At 41.4% G+C, this 22,188-nt stretch overlaps 1 protein-coding gene across 1 annotated transcript; it reads right to left on the bottom strand.

Annotated features, from left to right (window-relative positions):
• Positions 1–931: 931 nt before the first annotated feature.
• On the bottom strand, positions 932–22,146 carry LOC134542582 (ATPase family gene 2 protein homolog A). The gene is made up of 8 exons (XM_063386958.1): positions 22,036–22,146; positions 20,925–21,416; positions 14,977–15,331; positions 10,897–11,179; positions 9,115–9,324; positions 6,383–6,637; positions 5,672–5,836; positions 932–1,643 (listed from the first exon to the last, which is right to left on the bottom strand). Exons 1-8 carry the CDS (start codon positions 22,091–22,093, stop codon positions 1,491–1,493), a joined length of 1,971 nt encoding a protein of 656 aa, XP_063243028.1. The 5' UTR covers positions 22,094–22,146; the 3' UTR covers positions 932–1,490.
• Positions 22,147–22,188: the final 42 nt, after the last annotated feature.

Below are 22,188 nucleotides of genomic sequence, written 5' to 3'. Positions count from 1 at the left end.
GAAATTTCAACATTACTTTTAAATAACTGTACTGATTGTGCTGAAAATCGGTGGACGATCGTTAAATTACATAATATTAATAATTCAGACGACGAAAATATGATTGAAAAGTCAAATCGATGGTTGTTCCAATCGAGTGGAAGAGAGATGCCACACATGCGTACAATGAGCAAACAGGACACATCCGTAGTGGGACATCCGTAGTGGGACACTTTTTCGTGCGTGCAGCCGGCGTTCATCGATTTATTAGACGTTGTCACGTCAAAAAAATTAAAATCCTAACTATTCCAACACTTATCACATCTGTGAAATTTAACACATCAAACCATTTACTTTAAACTTAGTATACATTTTTTGTATTATCACTGTTATACCACAGATAGGATTGTATGTGAAAACAAAATGAAAGTGTTCCAAAGAACTAGCGCTACATGTTACTGCTGGCTAATGTGCATGGTCGTTGCTAATGTGTATTAGATAAGTACATATATGGAAGGTACATACATTCACAGTCGTATGTCTGTTTGCACCTTCCTCTTGGAAAACCAAATAAGAAATCCTTCTGTTCAGTGTTGTGCTTAATGAACGCAAATTTCTCACTACTGTTCATGCAAGGTTGTGCACCAGGACATTGCTTTCTTAATAAAACAAATGCTGCTGTAGTTTCCTGACACTCATTAATGCCCAAAAATTTCCTAACATTAAATACCGTAGATGTAATTTTTAGTTAATATTCACCATTTCTTTACCATTTACATTTCAATTAATACATATATAAATGAAATCATTTCATTATTTTTTAGTAAAGTATTGTTTGCAGGGTCTATGTAGTCCAGTGAAAATTCTTTCGGGTTCGGGATAGAGGTTTGGAGCAAATTGGTCAAAATTATATTAATGACCCTTTTCCCATTAAAAATGAATAGTCATACAATTAAAAATTCTATCAACATTTATTTTCACTATAGATGCAATAAAAATATATATACATTAGAGTACATAACGGTTTTCTTGTTGCATTTTTTGCATTAGATTTTACTGTTCAGACAGTTTCTATTATAAATCAGAGGGCATTCTTATTTCAGGTTCTTACACGGGATTGTATTGGCTGTTACACATGTGCAGTAAGTGCTATTACTTATATCACCAGCATCATTTGATATCATATAAGTAGAGACCCGGAAAATTCGCGGGTTCAATGACCTCCAGGATAGACTCGAAAATATCCTCCACACACTCGGGCAAATGCCACCTGTTCATTGGCTGCTGACTTGTGAGTCGTCTCGACCGGGTGGCCTGTGATTCGACACTTCTACGAGTGAGGGTCTCTAATTGGCCCTCAGTCCTCCAGATTAACAGTGAACCAATGACAGAAGCAGCACTAAGGTATAATTATTTGTATTTTAGCATAACACGGAATGAACCCGCGAATTTTCCGGGTCTCTACACATAAGGTCGAAAGGACGCGAGCCAGGAGAGGAACTGCCAGAGGGTCAGTGGTAGTCGCGGTACAGCTGCAGCAGCGACGCGGGCGTGCGAGGGGTGACGACGGTCAGCGCGGTCAGGAAGTGTGAGCGCTGCACCACGGCTGCACCCATGTCCTCCTCCAGCGCCTTGAGCGCTGCCTCGCTGCACACGGCCAGTACCTGCAGCACATTAGTCCCCCACACGGTGACACTGTCAGCTTATTCATTCCTAGGACAATACTAAATAGAGCTAGAGAAAGATAACTCATGCAAGGAAAGAAGGCTTTGTCTTCATAAAATACAAAAGTTCTTAAGTTCCCTTAAAAAAAAAAAAAAAAAAAAAAAGTTCCATTTAGCTTTACATTTCTCTTGATACTGAATTTTAGAAGTAACATTTAATATTTTAAACCTATTATTTTCACCACTTTTATGTAAACAGTACGACTGACTTTTTGCACCACTCTTGCCTTATTTTAACACAGCTTTTGATTAATTTTATTTACCGTTTTTCAGGGTCCCTACCGATGAATAAAGTATGCCCTCCAGGTATTCTCAGAATTATTACCAGAGAAACAAATCCATTAATCTCATGACAAAGCCCCTAATCTCTATGGCTACTCTATATAGGCATTAACTCCTAATGTGCTGTGAAGGCAAGGTAATTAATGACTGGGCTAGAAAGTAGAGATATTTTTAGTTTCCAGTCTCATCAGCAATGTGGCCATTGCGGGTGAGTGCTGAGTGGTCAGATCACTCGCCTCCCAACAGAGTCTAAACCTGATTTTTCGCTGTTGGAAATTCCGTGGTTGGTGTGTTTTCACGGGGAGCTCCCATTACCCCAGACATGCACTCCATCAATGCTTCAATTGCATCTGATGACCTCAATGTCGACAAGACGTTAAACTCAATCCATTTACATTAGCCGCAGCCATACATTTCAAGTCAAGGAAAATGAGGACGCAATCAGCAATCAGCCATGGAAAACAGAACTCAGGATGAAGAACCCGGATTTGAACCCAGGTCTTGATGCAACTGCTTTTGACCCGCATCATCTTATATAGCTAATAATAAATTCAGAGTTTTGTACTTTGTTAAACTCCTCTTAAATTTATCCACACAGCAAACTTTTTCTTGTAGTTTATGAGTACACAGGCTTGTCAAGAGACACTAAGGGCCCGGGAGGCAAATGATTTCACGAACAATATTTCAATTCAAACATCACAATATATATAAAAACTAAAGAGCAAACTTTACTAAGGCCATTACTGTAAATGTGATCTGTGCGTATTGCATTAATGTTAGGTTTTGAATGGATTTTTTTTTATAGCAATAATTCTATATTTTGTCCTACAATTAAGGTAATATTAATCAATAAAAAAAAATATTCTTAAACTCAACCGGGCCTGGTGATTTTGCCTCCCTCTCCCAAACCCAAATAGACAGCACTATATGCACACACAGTACATTATATAAACTACATATGTACATTATATATATCTATAAAAAAAAAAAATCATTTTTTCAAGCCACGAGTAAATTATATGTTTCTTCTCCATCCAAATAACTGGTAATAATTTTTTCTACTTCTTGTAAAACAATATCATATTTAAAGCTATCGAACATAATCTGATTTGCATGGTTTCATGCACGTGTTACCTAAGTTGCACAAACGAGCTGCGAACTTCAGAGAACTTGAGCAATGATTGTAGATGGCTCTCATCCCTGTGAAATGAAGGCTTCCTTACCAGGGTGGACAAGTCAGCTAGTGATCGAGTTCACCTTGATCAAGGCAAATACGGCATCATCTGGGAATTCCTGTGCAAAGCTTACTCCCGAGCTTTGCTGTGCAGCGACAGTCCAGAGACCCAAGCTCCCTCCAGCGGTCTCCGCCTGTCTGCTACAAGCCCCTAATGCCGCGAGTGCTGGTGATGGAGCTCATACAAGGCACAGACTGAGTTTTCACAGCAAATTTGTAGTACACGTGTTAGTAACATTGCTGTACTATGACCCAGTTAACGTGGCTCCTATTAGCAACCAATACTACTACAGTAGAACCCCGATTTTGCGAACACGGATTTAACGAAAACAGCGATTTAACGTAAAGGTTTTCAGAAACCATCAAAAAAACACCAATTTATTAAAATAATAATATAGATTTCCAAAAAATGAAAGTAAATAGTAATGGAATCTTATTAAAAATTACACTTTGTGGTGTCAGTAATAGAATGGAGGTACTATATATTAATATGTGCCTTTGCATCATCTGTCCAAATACGAAAAAATTAAAAAAGTTGTTCAAATTGCTTAAAAACTGCGGGCGCTGTAACTGAATTGCGTAGGTGCGTGCCATTGCGCGCGCCTGGATAGATAGACTGTCCGCGACACATGACGTCATGAAGGGTTTCTTTGTCCGCATCCCCCTCCCCCTCTTCTATGCCTGGCTTGACTCACCACGTTATCTTCCAAACACGCCCGCATAGTAACAGTGCTAGCCAATAATCACACGTTTCCAAATATTCCCTTTCCTATCCTCCAGGTTTTTTCAACTTGTGACCACGTCACACCAATACGCCATTATCATTATTCTCTAGAGGTGTAAAAGTAACGAAAAAAAGCATCCCCGTATGTATTCGTTACTATAACAATTAGTACTCGTTACTATCGTATCACGTTACATTACTCGTTACTTCTGATACCGCATAACATGCTATGTTATGTTGCAGCAACGAATTGAGTCGTATTGCGTACGCGTACAGTATGACGTCGCGTAAATAATAATAAATAGAATATAAACAATTAACAATATTTGATAATTAACAGTTTTTGTTAACCAAGAAACAATTAAATCTCATTAGAGCGGCTTTTTTATACTATCTCTTTTAAGATAACAAAAAAAAAAAAAACGTGAAAATACGCGATAATAAAAACTTATTTCTAATTTGTAAACAATACTTTCTTACGTTGTTTCTGTTCCAATCTCAAACTTTGTCTACACACACAATACCTTTAATAAACAGTAAAAAACTTTGACGACGAATTTCCAAATTATACTTAACTTAATAAACAAACATCATTCTTTGTAACGCAAATTCATCGAATATGCGCGCGCATGCGTAAAACATACGAAAAATGCGAGTAACGAGATGCAGCCGTGTGTAACGTTTCGTTACTCGTTACTAGATGGCGCACCTGTTACTCGGTACCGAATACATACGGTTTGCTACAGCTTTATTATTCTCAGTAAGAGCTTTGTGCGCGGTGTTTAGTTTTTGGAATACGTTTTTTATAAGTGCTGCGCAGCTCAGCGAACAAAGAGAGTCAACCGGCGGCCACGCCGCGCCGTAACAGCAGCTGACCGAGTACAATGACCTTTCTCCGCGTACGGCGCGCTATGGACGGAAATTTTCCATCAATTTGCGGCCAATTTTTTTATTTTTTATTTTTTACTGTGACGCAATGTGTATGTAGCTCGTATTTGTTATAAACGCTGCAGGTTGCGACTGTATTTTAATACACTTTAACGTAATTCTTACACTTTACATATTTTTAAACTTTTATGCCTCATTTTTCCCGGTTTCTGAAAATCTGTATGTACGACCGAGGTGTACGTACGAACCGGGGGCGTACGAGCGAGATTAAAAGACGTTGAAGATGTAAAGTTGACGAAGTCTGAGATAGCACGGCAGCACAAGATATCAGCGTCGACCCTGTCTACGATATGGAAAAGGTAGGGAAGCGATTATGAGTGCGGGGGTCGTTGAAAATCGGAAAATCGGATTTAACGAAACATCGATTTAGAGTAAACATTTTCGGTAACCATAGCACTTCGTTAAATCGGGGTTCTACTGTAGATAACTTAAGGTTTAAAACGTAAAAATGAGCTCATTTTGCTACTATTTTACAAACAAAGCTGTTTTCAAAATTCCACGTTTTCCCCTTAACGAAGCCTCTGTCAGTTGAATGAGTAACTGTCCGCGAGGCAACGATAGCTCGATGGCTCTTGCACCAAGACCATTTCTTGTTTGGCAGTACAAGGTACAAATAGTGATTCAAGTTCCCAATTATGTGCTTCCTAAAAACAAATATGTTTTAAAGGAATTTTGATAAATTTTTCGATGGCTGAACCAATAGAAAAATATGAGCTAATCTTAAGAACATCTGAAGGAGACATAGTGTCTGCAACAGTGAGAACCTGAATGTAACGCTACCTCGGCGCCGGAGTAGCCGTGCGTCTTGAGGACCAGCTCTTCCACGTTGACGTCGCTCGCCGCGCGGGTCTTCGCCAGCTGCATGGCCAGGATGTCGTGCCTCGTCTGTGCGTCGGGCAGCGGCACGTACATGACCCGGTCCAGCCGTCCCGGCCGCAGCAGTGCCTGCAATCCCACCGCTCCCGCTACTGGTCTACCAGCTCACAGAGGGGCAAGGGTAACTTGAACTACTGCCCCCACTTCGCAACACAAATTTTTAATTCATGGAGAGTTAAACTACAATACTGAAACAGTATATTAGCTGAATGTATGTTGAGGTAATGTATTCCAGGCAATTGGAAACAAGTAATTAATAGAGTTATAATAAATTAGTAGATTAGTAAGTAATTCTGTATGATAATTTCAATGTATTTTCATTCATAAATATTTTTTGAGAGGTTATGAGAATCCATGCATTTTACATTCATAACAACATTGTTGGAATAGTTAGAAATTTTAATTTTTTATGACGGGAGTGCATGACTTGATGTAAGTTTTTGGACATACGCCATTGGTAAGAACTTTTTCTGTTGAAGAAAAACTAAAAAATAAAAATAAAGAAATAAATAAATAGAGTAGGTACCGAAAAAAGACAAAAAAACACACGGGTCACGTCACGGCCCTGGGAGACAGGGAGTCGGTAGCCTGGTCCACGTCGTGGCAGCAGGTCACCTTGTCGATGCGGTCCGGGCGGTTGGTGGCGCCCAGCACCACCACGTCGCCCAGGGGCTCCACGCCGTCCAGCTCCGTGAGCAGCTGGGCCAGCACGCGCTCCTGCACGCCGCTGCCCTGCGCCCCCCGCTCCCCGCCCAGCGCGTCCAGCTCGTCGAAGAACACCACGGCCGGGGCGGCGGCGCGCGCCCGGCGGAACACCTCCCGCACCGCGCGCTCCGACTCCCCCACCCACTTGCTGAACAGCTCTGGGCCCTGCCGCACAGACCACGCACTTGCTGAACAGCTCCGGGCCCTGCTTGCACACCAGCCTTGACTAAACAACCTGTCACTGCTTACAGGTCAACAATTAAGTTAGAGTGCATGCATATTTAAAAATGTTGTTTTCAACAGAACGTTCAGTTAAAACATAAACGTGTTTGTTACCAAAGTCAGATTTTACTGCACGTGTTAAATGACACCGCGAAACAACGGCAAACTCGCGGAATAACGTCATGTCAGTGTTAAGAAGACTGCAAGTGTCCGCTCTGCCGCTCTGGCTCTGGGGGTGGAGCGCCTGCCTTGTAACTTGTAGGACCCGGGTTAAAAAAAAAAAAAGTATTATAATACTCGAAATGGTGAACGAGTTATAACTCCTGATAAGTGCCGGATTCCATGCTTCGATGCAGAACTAAAAGAACGAACTGAACGAATGATTACATGGAACTGATTCAAAAGAATCGTCCTGCCCTTCGCTATTCCACAGTGTGACCATGTGTCAGCAGGGGACTTGTGCCAGGAAGCACAACTAACCTGCCGTCTTGTCTCGTCCCACTCCTCGCCAGGTTTTAACTGCCAGTGCTTTTACTTTGTTTTCTAGCATACTTAATATTATGTTACTACATTAGAGATACTTTGTTTTGTTTTGATAGTCTGATTAAATCTTTTTTTCTCACAGTAAAAGTTGTAGAATAATAAAGGATAAATGCATGAGTCTGTGATAAAACCCACTACAGTAGAACCTCGATGATACGTTCCCGTTTCATACATTTTCCCGTGTCATACGCCGATTAATTTTGGTCCCACTGAAAGTACTATATTTACAATGGTTTACTTTCCCGGAACATACACTTATAAAATAAATAATTTCCCGTTTCATACGTTTTTACGAAGCGGAAAAGTCCTAAATTCACAAATTTTTTTGTTATATTCCTCCTGACAAAATACATTTTAATGCTTTTATTTTGAAAAACGTTCATTGTTTACCTTTGCAAACGTAAGAAAATAACTTTATCGCACCATAGATATGGATAGTATCAGGAAGACTGTGCACTTCGCTAGTAGCATCTATGGCCAGCACCAAGCGAGACTAGTGGCGCAAACTAGCAATGATTATGAAAATGGTGCACGCACTTTACCAAGGCACGGATCTCATATTTTGTGTAGTCCTTAATCTTTGAACTGAATATACCCGTTTGTTATTGTTTTCTTACGATCGGATTGTTTTGTATTTTACGTTTCTCAATTTAAAATATTATTGAAAAATGTTATGTTGTATAAAGTTGATGTAAAATGAAACAAACAAGCAAAAATTTCTGAATTTTTTTTTACAATAGCCTAATTTTTTTTATTTCTAATTTAGGCTTGGTGACTTCCCCCCCCCCCCCCCCCCTCCAAGAAAGGACTGCTTTACTTGATTATGGAGTGTGTTTTACATTTATGGTGTTTTTATTATATGTATATATAATGATGAATTCATATCTTTCATTAATATAATGCAATTATTTACAAATTATGTATTTAAGTTTAATCTGACATTGTGCTGGTATGCTAGATTGAAAAAAATTGTTATTATTGCCATTCCCTTTTCATACACTTTCCCGCATCATACACCATTTTTGTGCCCTCCGTTGAAAAGTGTATGACAGGGGTTCTACTGTATTTTTCTCCTACTTAAAAAAAAAAAAAAAAACACACACACACACACCTACACAATAATGTACTATATTTAAATTTCAATATCTTGAGTAAAACGTTTTTATATATTAATAGAACATTGATTAAATTTTTACTTCTATTTTTAACAATGCCTTAACGGTTTGATTGAAATAGCTGGCTTTTTAAAATATTTTGTGACCTTATGTTGGTTACTACGTTCAAACGCGAGTGGAAATGTACAGAAAATATTAAATCAAGGATAAAGTTTTTAATCTTTTGTTTGAAATGCCTAAGCATACAGGAGGAAGAATTCAGTCAGACGTGACGTTACTATGCTTCTGACCCAAAAATTTTAATGTGCAGACAGTCCAACTGCGCAGTGATATATGAAAAAAGAGCATGTTCTTTAACACATGAAAACAGCCAAACATGATGCTGCTACAAAGAAGTTGGCTACACGCCCAGGCAATAAATTCCAGACCTTAGAGCTTACCATTTTCAACACAGAAAAATTGTGATTGATAACTTTGCATTAAAAACCACAGAAGCTTTTGCTAAAGCAAATATACTAAGATCAGAACTTGCGAGAATGGATGTGTGAATTTATCAAAGGAATACGTGGCGTGCCTTGTGTCAAAACATTGAGAGAACATCGTGTTTCAAAGCTAGCGCAACAGCATGAAGATTTAATGCGCGAGTTGGTAGAGAACAGGGAAAATTTTTCTACTTTATGATGAAACAACAGGCAGTATTTGTGGTACCATTCCCCCGTGTTGAAGGAAGCACACCGGTGACGACAGTATCAATGCTAGAACCTTGATGGACAGGAAGTTGAGCTGGCTCTCGGTCGCCAGCGCCTTGGCCACCATGGTCTTGGAGCAGCCCGGCGGGCCGAACATGAGCACGCCGCGCGGCGGGGAGATGCCCAGGCGGGAGAACGCCTCCGGGTGCTTGAGCGGCCACTCCACCGCCTGCCGCAGCTTCATCTTGAGCTCGTGCTGGCCCGCGATGTCGCTCCACCGCACCTGCACGCACGCGCACGGCCCGTCACCCCCTCCCTGCCACCGGGCTGCCGCGGGCTTCCCGTGCATTAGGCGCCACTCGGTTGCAGTTGCTGGTGCTGTTCAAATGCTCTTCGGGAAGCAGGTGATGAGCGGGCTTGGATCTTTACAGCTAGCTGTACGCACCAGCAACATGCAGTCAGTGGATGGTTGGTAGTAGCACATTTACAGTTTTGCTTTAGCATTTAGCACAGTCTTGACTGTCAGCTTTGAATATATATACTGTATAGAAGTCGCCAGCCCAGGTTAAAATTTCTAATACGGTTTTGAGGTAGTTGGTTGATTCACCGCCGCAATCGCCACCATCTCTAGGGCATCGACTTGTGGTGGTCCCTAGCGGACAAGTGTCAAACTCTTCAAACACCCCTTCCCCCTCCCGTTGAACGACCTTGAGCTGCAGTGAATGATGGGTGGGGGGTGCGGGGAATGACAGCGGGCGACAGTGCTGCGCTCTAACGTGTAAATAACAACTAAGAAGATACAGGGCGTTACGGCAGCGCACTGCAGCGGTGAAGTTTCCAAGCTGCTCATCATACGCTTCTGAAAAACGTAGAGTAAATCCTATCCACTCGCGACTTATATACAGTATATATATTCAAAGCTATCAGTGAGTAAGGTAATGCCTTGTTATGGATGACCCATGTTGCTCTACCCACATTAGAGCAATGGTGATTTAGTACAGATGTGATAGAATCAATGTGTTGTGTTGAGCATAACTTTATGTGTCATTAATGCTGAGACAGACCCTCTTGAGTTGAAACACACTATTTTTAACCATCGGCTAAGGTCATGATGTTACCTTGTAATATTTATGCTTGAAGAATACCATTTAGAACCACTGCTATATAATATTTATAAAGTTTGTAGAATTTTGTAATTTCCTTTATAACAACTAGGCGGTCCATATTATAAGGCTCTGTTTTTTAATAAACTTTAGGTGTGTATGTTGGTCGAGCCTGAACAAGCTCGTTGTTTTGTATCTCCGCTCGTCGCATCCCTACAAGGTTCAACGTTTTGGTGCACGTTTTAATTAGATTTGTGGTAAATTTTTAAAGTTGTGGCTCATTGGAACTAAGTGAGTTAAATAACAAAATTAATTTCATCAGTATCCAAGCTTAATACTGACCACATCTCTTTGCTGAAGGGAGCCTTAAAATATTTAAAAAAAAATTTTTACATCCGAGGGTTCTAGAGTTGCGTGTCAATGGAAATACGTACGTGAAATAACAACTAAAATGAAAGGATGTTAGTTGGTTAGGTAAGCTACATTAGTAACACATAAATTTCAATTTCAACAAAGATTTTATGACATAACCTAACCAACTTTTTACGTAAAGCAGGAAAAAAATAAGAACATGATACCCTAAAGCAAAATGAATATAGATTTTGCATGCTCTAAGCTTGGGAAAAAAAACCTCGTCGGACTTGAGATAAACATGGTATAATTTATGTACACTTTTTCTAATATAACGAAGCATTTACAAATCGGGACTGTGACGAATGTAATGAAACCGAGGCGTGCCGCCGGCAACTCACGTCCGGGACCTGCACCAACACCTCGCGCATGGCGCTGGGCCTCACGAGCCTCAGCGCGGCCGCGAAGTCGTCCCCCGAGACGGCACGGCCGCAGCGCAGGGAGAGTCTGGCAGCGTGCGCGCAGAGGGAGGCCAGGTCCGCGCCCACGAAGCCGTGCGTGCAGGCGGCCAGCCGGCGCAGCTCCTCCGCCCCCAGCCGGTGGGACACGCCGCGAAGCAGCACGCCCAGTATGTCGAGCCGGGCCTCGGGGCTGGGCACGCCCACCTCCAGCTCTCGGTCCAGCCTGAAGCAGTCCGCCCTCGAGATCACACCGCCGTGCCGCTTCCCGTAGCAGTCCGCCACATTCACCCGGTTCACACTGCTCGGCTTGACACGAGAGTTCCATCCAGCACAGAGATCAAACGAAATGTGTGTTAATGGAATTACAATACATTTCTTACAAATTTGTTCCAATTGAATATATATTTGGGCCAAACCTGTTATTTTTATGCCTACACAATTTCATAATTTTTATTTATGTTTTTTTTTTAAATTTATTTTTTACAATGTTCCGGAGAGCATAGCTCTGTTTTGGAACTATACACGTCACTTTGGCATAATATGAATAATATGACAGGAAGTACTTAAGCTGTTCATCATTGGACACTAGAGGGAACAGCATGGTGCCTATGACATCGTGACTTGCTTGAGTCGATAATACTCTTTTCTCTGTTTGAAAGAAACTTAACAAAAAAATAATTGCAACAAAATGGTGCCCAAGGCAAAGAAATTTTACAAAATTAAAATTTGTAAGGTGACAAGACTTACAGAAGAAAGAATGTAATATATGTATTATTTTATTCGTCTCTGCAGAGAAACCTTTTGTTTTAGTTGTATCAGCGTAAGTATATTACTCCTTGCGTTTATAGTGTGTTAAGTTAGGTTACAGTATGCTATTCAAGTGTCATGTATAGAATGGAAAGAATAATTTTTTTTTTGTTGTGAAAATTAAGAATTGAATAAGAGTAAAAATTCTATGCTATTTCCTCTTTTCTTTTCTTCCATGAATATCAAAATTCAAAGTTTTATTTTATTGGACTAATAACAACAATTTACAGCACTTGCAAGTGATTCAAATGTATATCTATTTATATCTACAAGCAGGAAAATTTAATTAATAGAGAGAAGTTAGGCAATTGAAGTAGAAATAAGTACATATATTACTTCTAGTTGGAATGTACAAGTAGTTATCTTGAGTATGAAGAGCTTTTGCATAGTGATAATGACTTTAGCTATCACACTGAGAACTATAGATTTGGGAGACAATGATAGAAAACTTTCCCAAAATACATACTAGAATTTGTTTTTAAAATACTGAAATATATACAGAATGTATCAAAATTCATGTTACAACGCTTGAGGGTAGAAAGCTCTTATTATTCCATTTTTTCCAATAAACATGTTGCCGGAAACGCGTAGTTAAGCCCCTGTAGCCCCAGAAAGAGTCGGGGGGGGGGGGGGGGGGGGTGGACTACCCAAAATTTATGTGTGCGCAAGGTCAGCATAATCTTATCTTTTCTTTGGCTGTTGTAAATGACCGTGAACTAATGGCTAGGCAGTGCTGTATGTTTTTAAGCCGAGACACTAATTCGAAGACGGTCCTTACCGTGAACACATTATCCGGGTTTATTTTTATTTTTTACAGGATTTCAATTATCCAGGCATCGGCGGGTCCCAATTAATATAGGGAGTTTACTATTTTTTATCCATCTGCTGCCAAGGCACAGTAAGCCTCGGGAGATGTTATGTCACATGACCTGGCCCTTAACCCAGATGCACGCCGGTGTCTGAGAAGCTTGACAAGACCTTCCGGGCTTTTAATCGCTAGTCCGTGAAATTCGGTAATCCGTGATTATCTCGGTCCTGACCATTACGTATTAATGAGGTTCTACTGTACCTCAATAGGATGTGTTCCAAGGAAAACGTAAACAGGCCAAGTAAATTGTAAGCATTTAAGTTTTTAAAGTACTACATTTACATCAATATTTTTCCTCGAATCCCGAATCTTTTCCCTAGAATTTCGAATCTTTCGAATACTAGAGATTCGGTGGGATTCGAGGATTCGACCGGCCCATCCCTAGTAATTATAACTTTGAAACTAATCAAGCATAAGAAAAGATATTAAGTACTAATAATAATCATTCGAAAAGTACCAAACATAATTTTTATATTTTGCAAAATTCAACCCCTAAGGGGTGAAAAAGGGGTAATCATTTTTTAAAGATTAATATTTATGTCTTCGAATTTAATTCACTGTAATAAATGATTTCGGGTACCAACAATAACATATGAACACTACAAACAACAATTTTTATATTTTGCAAAATTCAACCTTGAAGTAGTGTATATTCAGTATGTTTTTAACATTAATAATTATATCTCTGAATTAATAATCTATACTACATGATATTTGGGCTCACTAATAAACATACAAAACCACAACCACCCACAATTTTTATATTTTGCCAAATTCAAGCCCTACAGGGTGAAAAAGGGGTAAATATGTTTTCAAGATGAAGAATTATATCTCTGAATTTAATTAAGGGTTAGATAGTACAAATGAACAAGCATAAGAGTTATAAATATAATTTTTCAGTTTTCAGGATTTTGTCTTACGGTGTAAAATGATAGTTTGTTTTGTTTTATCATAAAAAAAAATCCATGTCTGCATAGCAATAAAAGCTGTATGTAAGAAACTAAACACAAATAACGTAAATAATTATTATATAGAGTAATTTTAAAATTTTTAGATATTCGACCGCTAAGGCAGTGAAGTTAGTTTTTATTGTAATAAATCATATATCTAAACAACTTTAAAATTATTTTTGATACAATAAATTATTCTATATAAAACCAGGTTTTTATGGTCCAATGGAAGATCTTGAATTTTCTTATTAATCTAGTTTCAAGTATGTCCAGAAATTGCAAATGAGTTTACGTAGTTGCACGGACTACTTCTGCGACTCTGCTGCTCCCTGCCAGTTGATTGTGGGGATCAGCTCCTGACATCTGCCGTCAGTAAGACCGAGAAAATTGGTGAAGTGATGACCAGCCCATCAGGCGAGGTGAACAGAGGTTTAATTTTGGGGCAGGAACCGGGACCTACTATGCAAAGAGACAAGAGAGCGTGGAGATAAAAACGAAGAAAGGGAGAAACACGTAAATAATTGCCTCGTAAAAAGCAGAAAATTTATAAGAGAGGACAGCTGGATATCACTTATCGCAGAGATGGGTAGAAAAGAAAAATCAGCACTAAATGAGCTCAGAATTAGAAAATAAAAGAAAAATGTTGGGAAAGGAACACCATCGGTCGGAACTACATCATTCAGACAAAAGTCTTGAAACACCGTGCGCTTAAGGCTCCCCCAGAGCCTTGGAAGCGACACGACCACTCGCACTTCAAAAACTGTCCCGAAGTTGATGGTGACATCCTAACATTAAACCAGGTGAGGGCGGGTGTGAAGGGAGGACCGCCCGTAGGGGCCAGGAGTTGGCGCTCCAGGTGAGGAGTCTTGGAACTAACGTCCCTGAGCTGCTGGCAGATGGCATCCAGGGCTCAGGAATAGACATAGGGCGGGCGAGTATAATTCAGACAGAGGAAGCGTGACGAGCATGAACAAGATGAATGGGGAAGGGGGGGTGTAATTCCAGTATCTGGGAACAGTGCTGGCGCTACACTACACCGGCTGTGTTCAAGCACAGCGGGCGCATCCAAATGCTATACTGGTTGAGCTTGGGGGGCACGGACGTGCGACAAGGCGTGACGAGAAGTGCGACCTGTGGTCACGGTTGTGGCTGGACCAGGTACGCTGTGTGTTTGCTATCACGTTTGTACGTGAGCGGAGAAATATTACCTGCTGCTGACCCGGCGTGGGACAGTGCGGCATGCCTGGCCACTCAAGAGCTAGCTGGGTACTACCGAGTGGGTGAAGTTTAAATCGGAAAGGTGTCTCCACTTTAGAAGCAGTAGACAAAGTTTAAATCTGAGCCACTGAATGCTCGTCTAACTCTCCACGACCGGGAGAGCCAGTGGAGACGGACCTGCCGGGGCGGCGGGCGGCCGGATGCACGTCCTCCAGCCGGCTGGTGGTGGCCACTACCACCACGCGCGCAGGTACACGGCGCAGCTCGTCCAGGAGCGCCAGCAGTACGGCGGCCGCACGGCGCTCCGGCTCGGCGCAGCGCACGCCGGGGGCCGGGCACAGGGCATCCAAATCATCCAGCAGCAGCACGCTGGGCGCCCGGGCGCGCGCCGCCTCGAAGCAGGCCCTCAGCCGGGCCTCCGTGTCTCCCCCGCACGGCTCAGGGCGCACCACCGGCGCCCCGCTGTGCGCGGCCAGCGCCTCCGCCAGCAGCGTCTTGCCCGTGCCGGCCGGGCCGTGCAGCAGCACCGCGCCTGCCACACACGGCTCTAACAGTCATTGGCTCCATCAGTCATTGTCTCCAACAGTTATTGACTTCAACAGTAATTGGCTCCAACAGTCTTTTGGCTCCAAAAGTCTTTTTGTCTCCAAAATGTTTTAGGCCTATCTGCTATTTGGCTACTAGACTAGGAGGCTAAGAAGCTACGAGACTACAGGACTACAAGACTACTAGACTACAAGTCTACGAGGTTACAAGTATACAAGTCTACCTGGCTACGAGACTACTTGACTCTTACTGTCTTGGACTCCATTCAGCTGCGAGAGTTAATTTATCTCATGCAAAGAAACTTGTTATAAGTAGTCCCGATTCTTGCCAACAGATGAAGTAACATGTTGCATGTAGGTGGGAAGCCCTACCACTTAATGCAGGATCGCCCCAGGGCCGGTGCAAGGTAAATTGACGCCCTAGGCGAAAAACCTTAATTGCCCCCCCCCCCCCCCCCCCCACCGGCCAGACACCCCCAAAAAATTTTCCTTGCCTCAAAATACATCACGTAAGCCTAAGATTTTGTCAACAATCAAATGTAGGCAGGCTTTTGTGTTTTTTTTTTTTTTTTACTTATTACAAATCATGAACAGTTCACCATGGACTTTAAATAATTACTTATATCAATATAATACATTCCAAACTGTTACGAAAACTCCATTTTCATCTAGTTTCAATGACCGTTAAACATATTGTATCAGCTGTTATGTGTCGTACTGCGCCGCCCCTGGCTACTTGGCGCCCTGGGCGGTTGCCTAGTTTGCCTATATGGACGCGCCGTCCCTGCTGCCACACACACAGTCCAGACACTACATGGACGTACAGTTTCCACTTAAACAAATACCATGTTTCAACAAATGATTCAGCAAAATCCACGACATTAAGAGGCCACTCCAGTGTTTCAGGGGCACTAACGCAACCCGCGTTAAACCTCATAAGATGCACTGCCAATTTTCATTTTGCTCATAACTAATTAACTAATACAGTTTTCGAAATGATGCTTGCTTGTTATGCAAGCCAAGGACGCTCTTATCTAAGCCCCTTTCTTCGAAAAACGTGCATAAATTATGGTTTCATACTAATCTTCACTAATATGAATAAGTGTATAGTCTAGGTTCAAACCGTAATTTATGCACGTTTTTGAAGAAAAGGGTTTTGATAAGAGCATTGTTGTCTTAAATATCGAGCAAGCATAATTTTGAAATCTTTATTAGTTAATTAGTTATAAGCAAAATGAAAATGGCATTGAATCTTATGAGGTTAACGTGGGTTGCGTAGTGCCCCTGAAACACTGGAGTGGCCTCTTAAGCAACCATTATAAACATTTGAAATTTGCAGCCTTATAAAGAAAGTTACAGAATATATTTACAACACTTTGCTTTCGCCCACAACGTGGTTCACGCTGAATTCCTGTTTGTTGTGTAAAGAATGTTTGCAAATTAAATAAGTTCCAGGAAAAGCCAAACAAACAACCTTGTTGTGGAACATATTCACGCAAAGGAAACCCTGAAATGTTACAGGTGCAAACACTAAAGTGCAATTATTAATTATTATTGGCCTTCCCGGGACTACTCCAGTGAGTGAAAGGAAGAGCGATTGCAGCTCAGCGACATTCAGACACTCTGTGGGAAGCAGGCGAAGAGCAGGGCATAAGTTAGTCAAATGCACCAACAACCTGCAGTTTGGTGTACAGCACAGTGGATGATCAATTATGGTATGTTTACATGTTTGGCTTTGAACAGTTAACACTGTGTTGAATGCTAGTGGGTACATGTTACAGATTTGACAAACAGCAATAACATGACAAACTTTTCAACTGCAGATATGGCTACTCTCTTTTATCGCATAATTGTCGCACACGCATAATCGTCACACCCCTTATTTTAGGGCATAAAAATTTGGATAAAAAAAAACCTTTTGCATAAACGCATGATGTTTTTGGTCCCGCTATTAGATTCTGAGCGTTTTGTGTGGGTATTATTTCCGTATAAAACTATGTATTTTAAAGTATAAATCTAATATTTCTTCAGACATTACTACTTACTTATATAATTAACGGAAATACAAAGTTGTCTGGTGTGTAAATTTTCTTTTAAAGACGTTTTTAAATGTTTTAACATTTATCTTTTCGTTTGTGTCGCCGCGGTGTACCGCTTATAAAAATGTAGCCAGCGCTAGTTGGCATCATTCATGTTTGGCTATGTTGCTTCCCGTATAGAGCGCGCACACGTATACGAATATCGATATCTCGCCGATTGCATGGAACGCACGCTATCGGGTGCCGAGTTCACTACATCAGATGGCCCGCACTCTTTCGTGGTGTGTACTACCGATGATAGTTACGCATTCATGCGGGCTCACATTCGGGTCACAGATTTTGTTTTTCTATTTAACGTTAAAAGGTTTTTGTTGCATGACTTATTAATTTAAATTGTTTGGCATGCTCTTTTATACTTAACTTTTCCAATAACGTACTTTCCATAAATGGGTTTTGTTTTTATGAATAACTTTCCCTAACAACATTTTCTTCCCTCGCATAAACGTCGCACTCCTACTTTTCAAACTTGATTTTAGTATAAAATGTGTGACAATTATGCAATAAAACACGGTAATATGTTAGTGATGTACTGCCGGGCAAAAAAAAACACAGTGTGGAGCAGTGCACATTTTTCAAGCGTGCTTTAGCACTGACGTGTACTGAACAGGAATACCTTCATTCAGCTTAACCAGCAACTACCTAACTGGGAGTTTCACACCACGAAGAGTGATATACTCCAAACTGCCTAAGGCTAACTGTAAACATCTGCGTCTTATCCGCTATGTGTAATATAAAACCAGTTATTGGTTACACAATTTTTAAGTTGGATGGGAGATAACATGGGAAATTTTTGTGCAAAGCATCTCAGGTTACTGGCACATAAGCAACATGACACTGGTGTTGCCATTACTTCTCTATCTGCTTCCTATCTTACATAATTACTATGATGTGGGGTTGGAGGGGGAGGCCAAAGCTCACTTCTTACCCCCCCCCCCCCTTCCCCCCAATTAAGAACTTTCCCTATTCCCGCACTACAAACAAAAGTGGAAAAACTGAATTGCTTATCGGCTCACTGAGGAGGTACCTTCAAAACTTTGCTCATTCTGTAAGTAAGGTGCTTTCACAAACATTAAGTACCACAAATAATATTCATTATGTAGACAGAGAATGCAATCACTGTGGAACTTAAAATTTAGACATTAATTTTGATGACACTGAGTTCAATGGAAGTATTTCCTATTATAAGTGGGGAACAGAAAATTACAGAGTTGTAAAGCAAGAAATACATACAGACATTGAATCAGTAAAATATGAGCTTTAAAAACAATTACAATATCTTTCCTAATGCTAAAAGACCACGTAGTGAACTGCAAAATTTAAAAGAAACACTCCCAGAAAATAAATAAATAATTTTGGAAGACTTCAAGAAAATGATTTAATTAAGCATCAGTCTGAAATCATACAGGTACACTGGAGTTCACCCAGTGTTACAATTTTCATTGCAGTAGAGTACTACAAATCTGACGGTCAATTACAACATATTTTCTATGCAGTAGTATCAGATTCATTGAACCACAATAAAGACAGTGTGCATGCATTCAATGAAACCATTTTCAATGATTTGAAGACACAACTCCTGTTTCATTTTGATTTTTTTTTTTTCATTACTTTTCTGATGGTGCAGCAAGCTAATTCAAAAGCAGTACCAACCAGTACATGATCTACTTTTCCATTAAGAACACCTTGGCTTTCCAGCTGACCACAGTGACTTTGAAACATCGTGTTGGTGGGGAAGTAAAGAGTGATATTAAGATCTGAGCTTCAAAAACAATTGTAGTAAATGGAGCTCAAGATTTTACAAATGCTGCTGCCAAATGAGTAAAATCTATTATAATAGTGTATGTTCCTGAAACTAAAATACCAGATATTACATGCGAGCTAAAGCATCGTTGCGAAAGTTGTCTCCCAGTGCTCAGAGTAAGTAGGAATCACTATGTGGTACCAGCTGAAAATGTCCACATTGCTTTGCTGTTAATAAATCTAGTGTTTTCTGGATGGTAGAGTAATGGTGTATGTTGTGAAATTATTAAGAATGTTAATACTATACTTCCAGGAAACGATGAAAACTCTTCAGAGACATCGTCACTTTGGAAGTTGAAAGCTCTAAACTCAGCCAAGGAAAATTTGTGCTCTGCTATTTGTGCTCTCCAAATGATTTTCGAGTCATGAGGTTGAAGGCAATAGACAACAAAGGAATATATTTGGCATATACAAGAAAGGAATATGATGAAAGTTATATATTTACAGGTAAAAGAAGTGATGCGTTGCTTTTACTCCCAGATCCACTAATGGAATGTCGAATTGTTAGTGATAGGGTTATTCCGTTATTCGTTATTTACAAGTTTAACTCTCATACTGATGTAAATTAAGCTTAATTTGCTTCTAGCATGTGTTTGTTCATTTTGCTATGTAATGTTAACAATTTATTAATCTCTTGAATTTTTAAACAATAATGGGACAAAATTTCCTTCAGTGACGGTACATGAAGTGTTTTCATAACTAAAATATGTAAGTAAACAAAAAACTTAAAACTTAAAAATTTGTTGTTGTATGTAAAATGATGTACATACCCGAAATAATAAGCATACACAACCTTGTTAAATTAGTGTTTTATTCAAAGGTTAAAAATGCAATTTCACATTGAATAGCGAACAGTATGTCTTTTTCCTGTCATTTCATTTTATATAATAATTCTACATTCATTTTCTTGCAAAACATTTTCCTAACCAATATTTATAATACTCAGGAAATTATTATGATTGAAATGTTAACATGCCGTCCTTCCGTGACAAAAAAATATTTGGCCGGACCCAAATACATTAATCACAGTTATGAGTGATTTATCTTCAATGTATTTGACTGAAAAGTGTAGAACACCACACTTTCAACAGAATTTTCTAAAAAGCAAGCAGCGTTAGTGGTAAAAACAGTAATGTTTTCTGTGGGTTTCGGGCCGTTGTCGACACAGAAAACGAAAGACATAAGGAATGCAGGGAGAGGAAGAGAGGAAGAGAGGAAGTGTGGAAGTGTGGAAGGCTGCAAGGGAGCCGCCACCAGGGTGGGAGGAGGGGGGACACCCGCGACGTGCATGCTCGCCCTCCCCTGGGCGGACTATGGGGGGGGGGGGGGGGGGGGAACTGTCCCGGAGTTATCAGCACATTGCCTGTGAATATTACACAGTTAACCTGCTTTAACAACAATCCAATCCTGTCTTCATCAGATCTCTAAAACACAAGATTCCACTATTGAGAAGAAACATTTAACTGCATCACTAACCATTGCTTTGCTTTAGATGATCGCACACGTCCTAAAAATGCTAGTCAGTTATGTTGGGATAAAGGTTATGGTATACTGCCTTGATTAGCGCTCCACATGTTCAGTGTATACACACTAATGGTTTTGGATGCATGATGTTGGATCAGCTGGCAGAAATGGCATCACAGCACACCCCAGGACAGGAGAGAGCTTACTTCACACTCACCCTGCGTCACGGTATCGGCTGCACTGCCCAGGCAAAGCGCCATGAGCTCCTTCACTTCTGCGATCACCGACTGCAAGCCGCCGACGTCCTGCAGCGAGGCCTCGCGCCGGCGCGGCGCGGCATCCTGCCCGGTCGTGTCGTCTAGCACGGTCCACTTGGTGGCTCCGACCACCTTACACAGAGGAGCGGGCACTGGCTCCCCCGCGAGGGAGGCTCTGTCCAGACGATCCGTCAGCACATCCACCGGACTGCCGCACGGCACCACGCGCGTCACACGGAAGCACAGCGTCTGGCCGTAGTTGGGCACGGAGAGGCGGCGGCCCACGCTCAGTATCTTGTTGCAGTAGTGGGAGTGCAGCAGGACTGCTGCCTGTGCCGGAGCACGGTGGCAACTGCTGCAGACCACGGCCACCTCCTGCGCGGGTAGCGCCGGTCCAGGGAGCCCGCGCACCTCCGCCAGTCCCTTGCTGCGCTGCCAGTGGAGCTCCATGCCTGCACACAGTCCACTCTTCACTACCACTGTGCATGATTCACACACCTGCAAAGAATACACGTAACCCCACAAGCATGTTTCACTGACACTCGGATAACTATACCTTCTTTAATAATTACATTCATTAGGACTTCATCAAGTTACAGGTAGTATACCTGTATTGTGCCAATCCCACACAACAACCTTGATGTAGGAAAACAAAAAAACTTTATTCCCGGTGCTTATTTATTAGTCACGACCACAAAGTCCCTGATAGCAACACCACACTGCTGCATGACCGACAAAGACACTTATCTAGCGAATCATGTGTCTGAGAATATGAATGGCCAGCAGGGACTTATGACTATTCAGCTAGGCAGTCTTGAAACTTCAGGTTATCCATCACAAGTCACCACTAAGCTGTCCATTAATGGCTACAACACAGAAATGCATGGCCGACAAATACAGTTATCTGGCGACACAGTTTCTGATCACATGGACCGCCAGCAGGGACTTGTGACTGATTGGCCAGGCAGTCATGACTACGGGTACTCCATCACAAGTCACGACCACGGGGTCCCCGATGGCTACATCACACACATACCCATGGTCAGCACAGCAACTTATCTAGCGACTTACTGTCTCTGAGCACATGAACCGCCAGCAGGGACTTGTGACTGGTCGGCCAGGCAGTCATGACTATGGGTACTCCATCACAAGTCACGACCACGGGGTCCCCGATGGCTACATCACACACATACCCATGGTCAGCACAGCAACTTATCTAGCGAC

This window comes from Bacillus rossius, assembly GCF_032445375.1.
Source record: "Bacillus rossius redtenbacheri isolate Brsri chromosome 9 unlocalized genomic scaffold, Brsri_v3 Brsri_v3_scf9_1, whole genome shotgun sequence".
Lineage (NCBI taxonomy): Eukaryota > Metazoa > Arthropoda > Insecta > Phasmatodea > Bacillidae > Bacillus > Bacillus rossius.
This window is presented reverse-complemented; position numbering and strand designations above follow the sequence as displayed.

Bases quoted from the DNA above. Each gene is read 5' to 3' on its own strand.
- LOC134542582 (XM_063386958.1), bottom strand. From the start codon at position 22,093: ATGACTGCCTGGCCGACCAGTCACAAGTCCCTGCTGGCGGTTCATGTG. The intron at 21,417-22,035 runs GTAAGTCGCTAG...GACTGTGTGCAG, and splicing joins GGTTCATGTGCTCAGAGACA to GCATGGAGCTCCACTGGCAG. The intron at 1,644-5,671 runs GTAGCGTTACAT...AATGTGCTGCAG, and splicing joins ACGGCTACTCCGGCGCCGAG to GTACTGGCCGTGTGCAGCGA.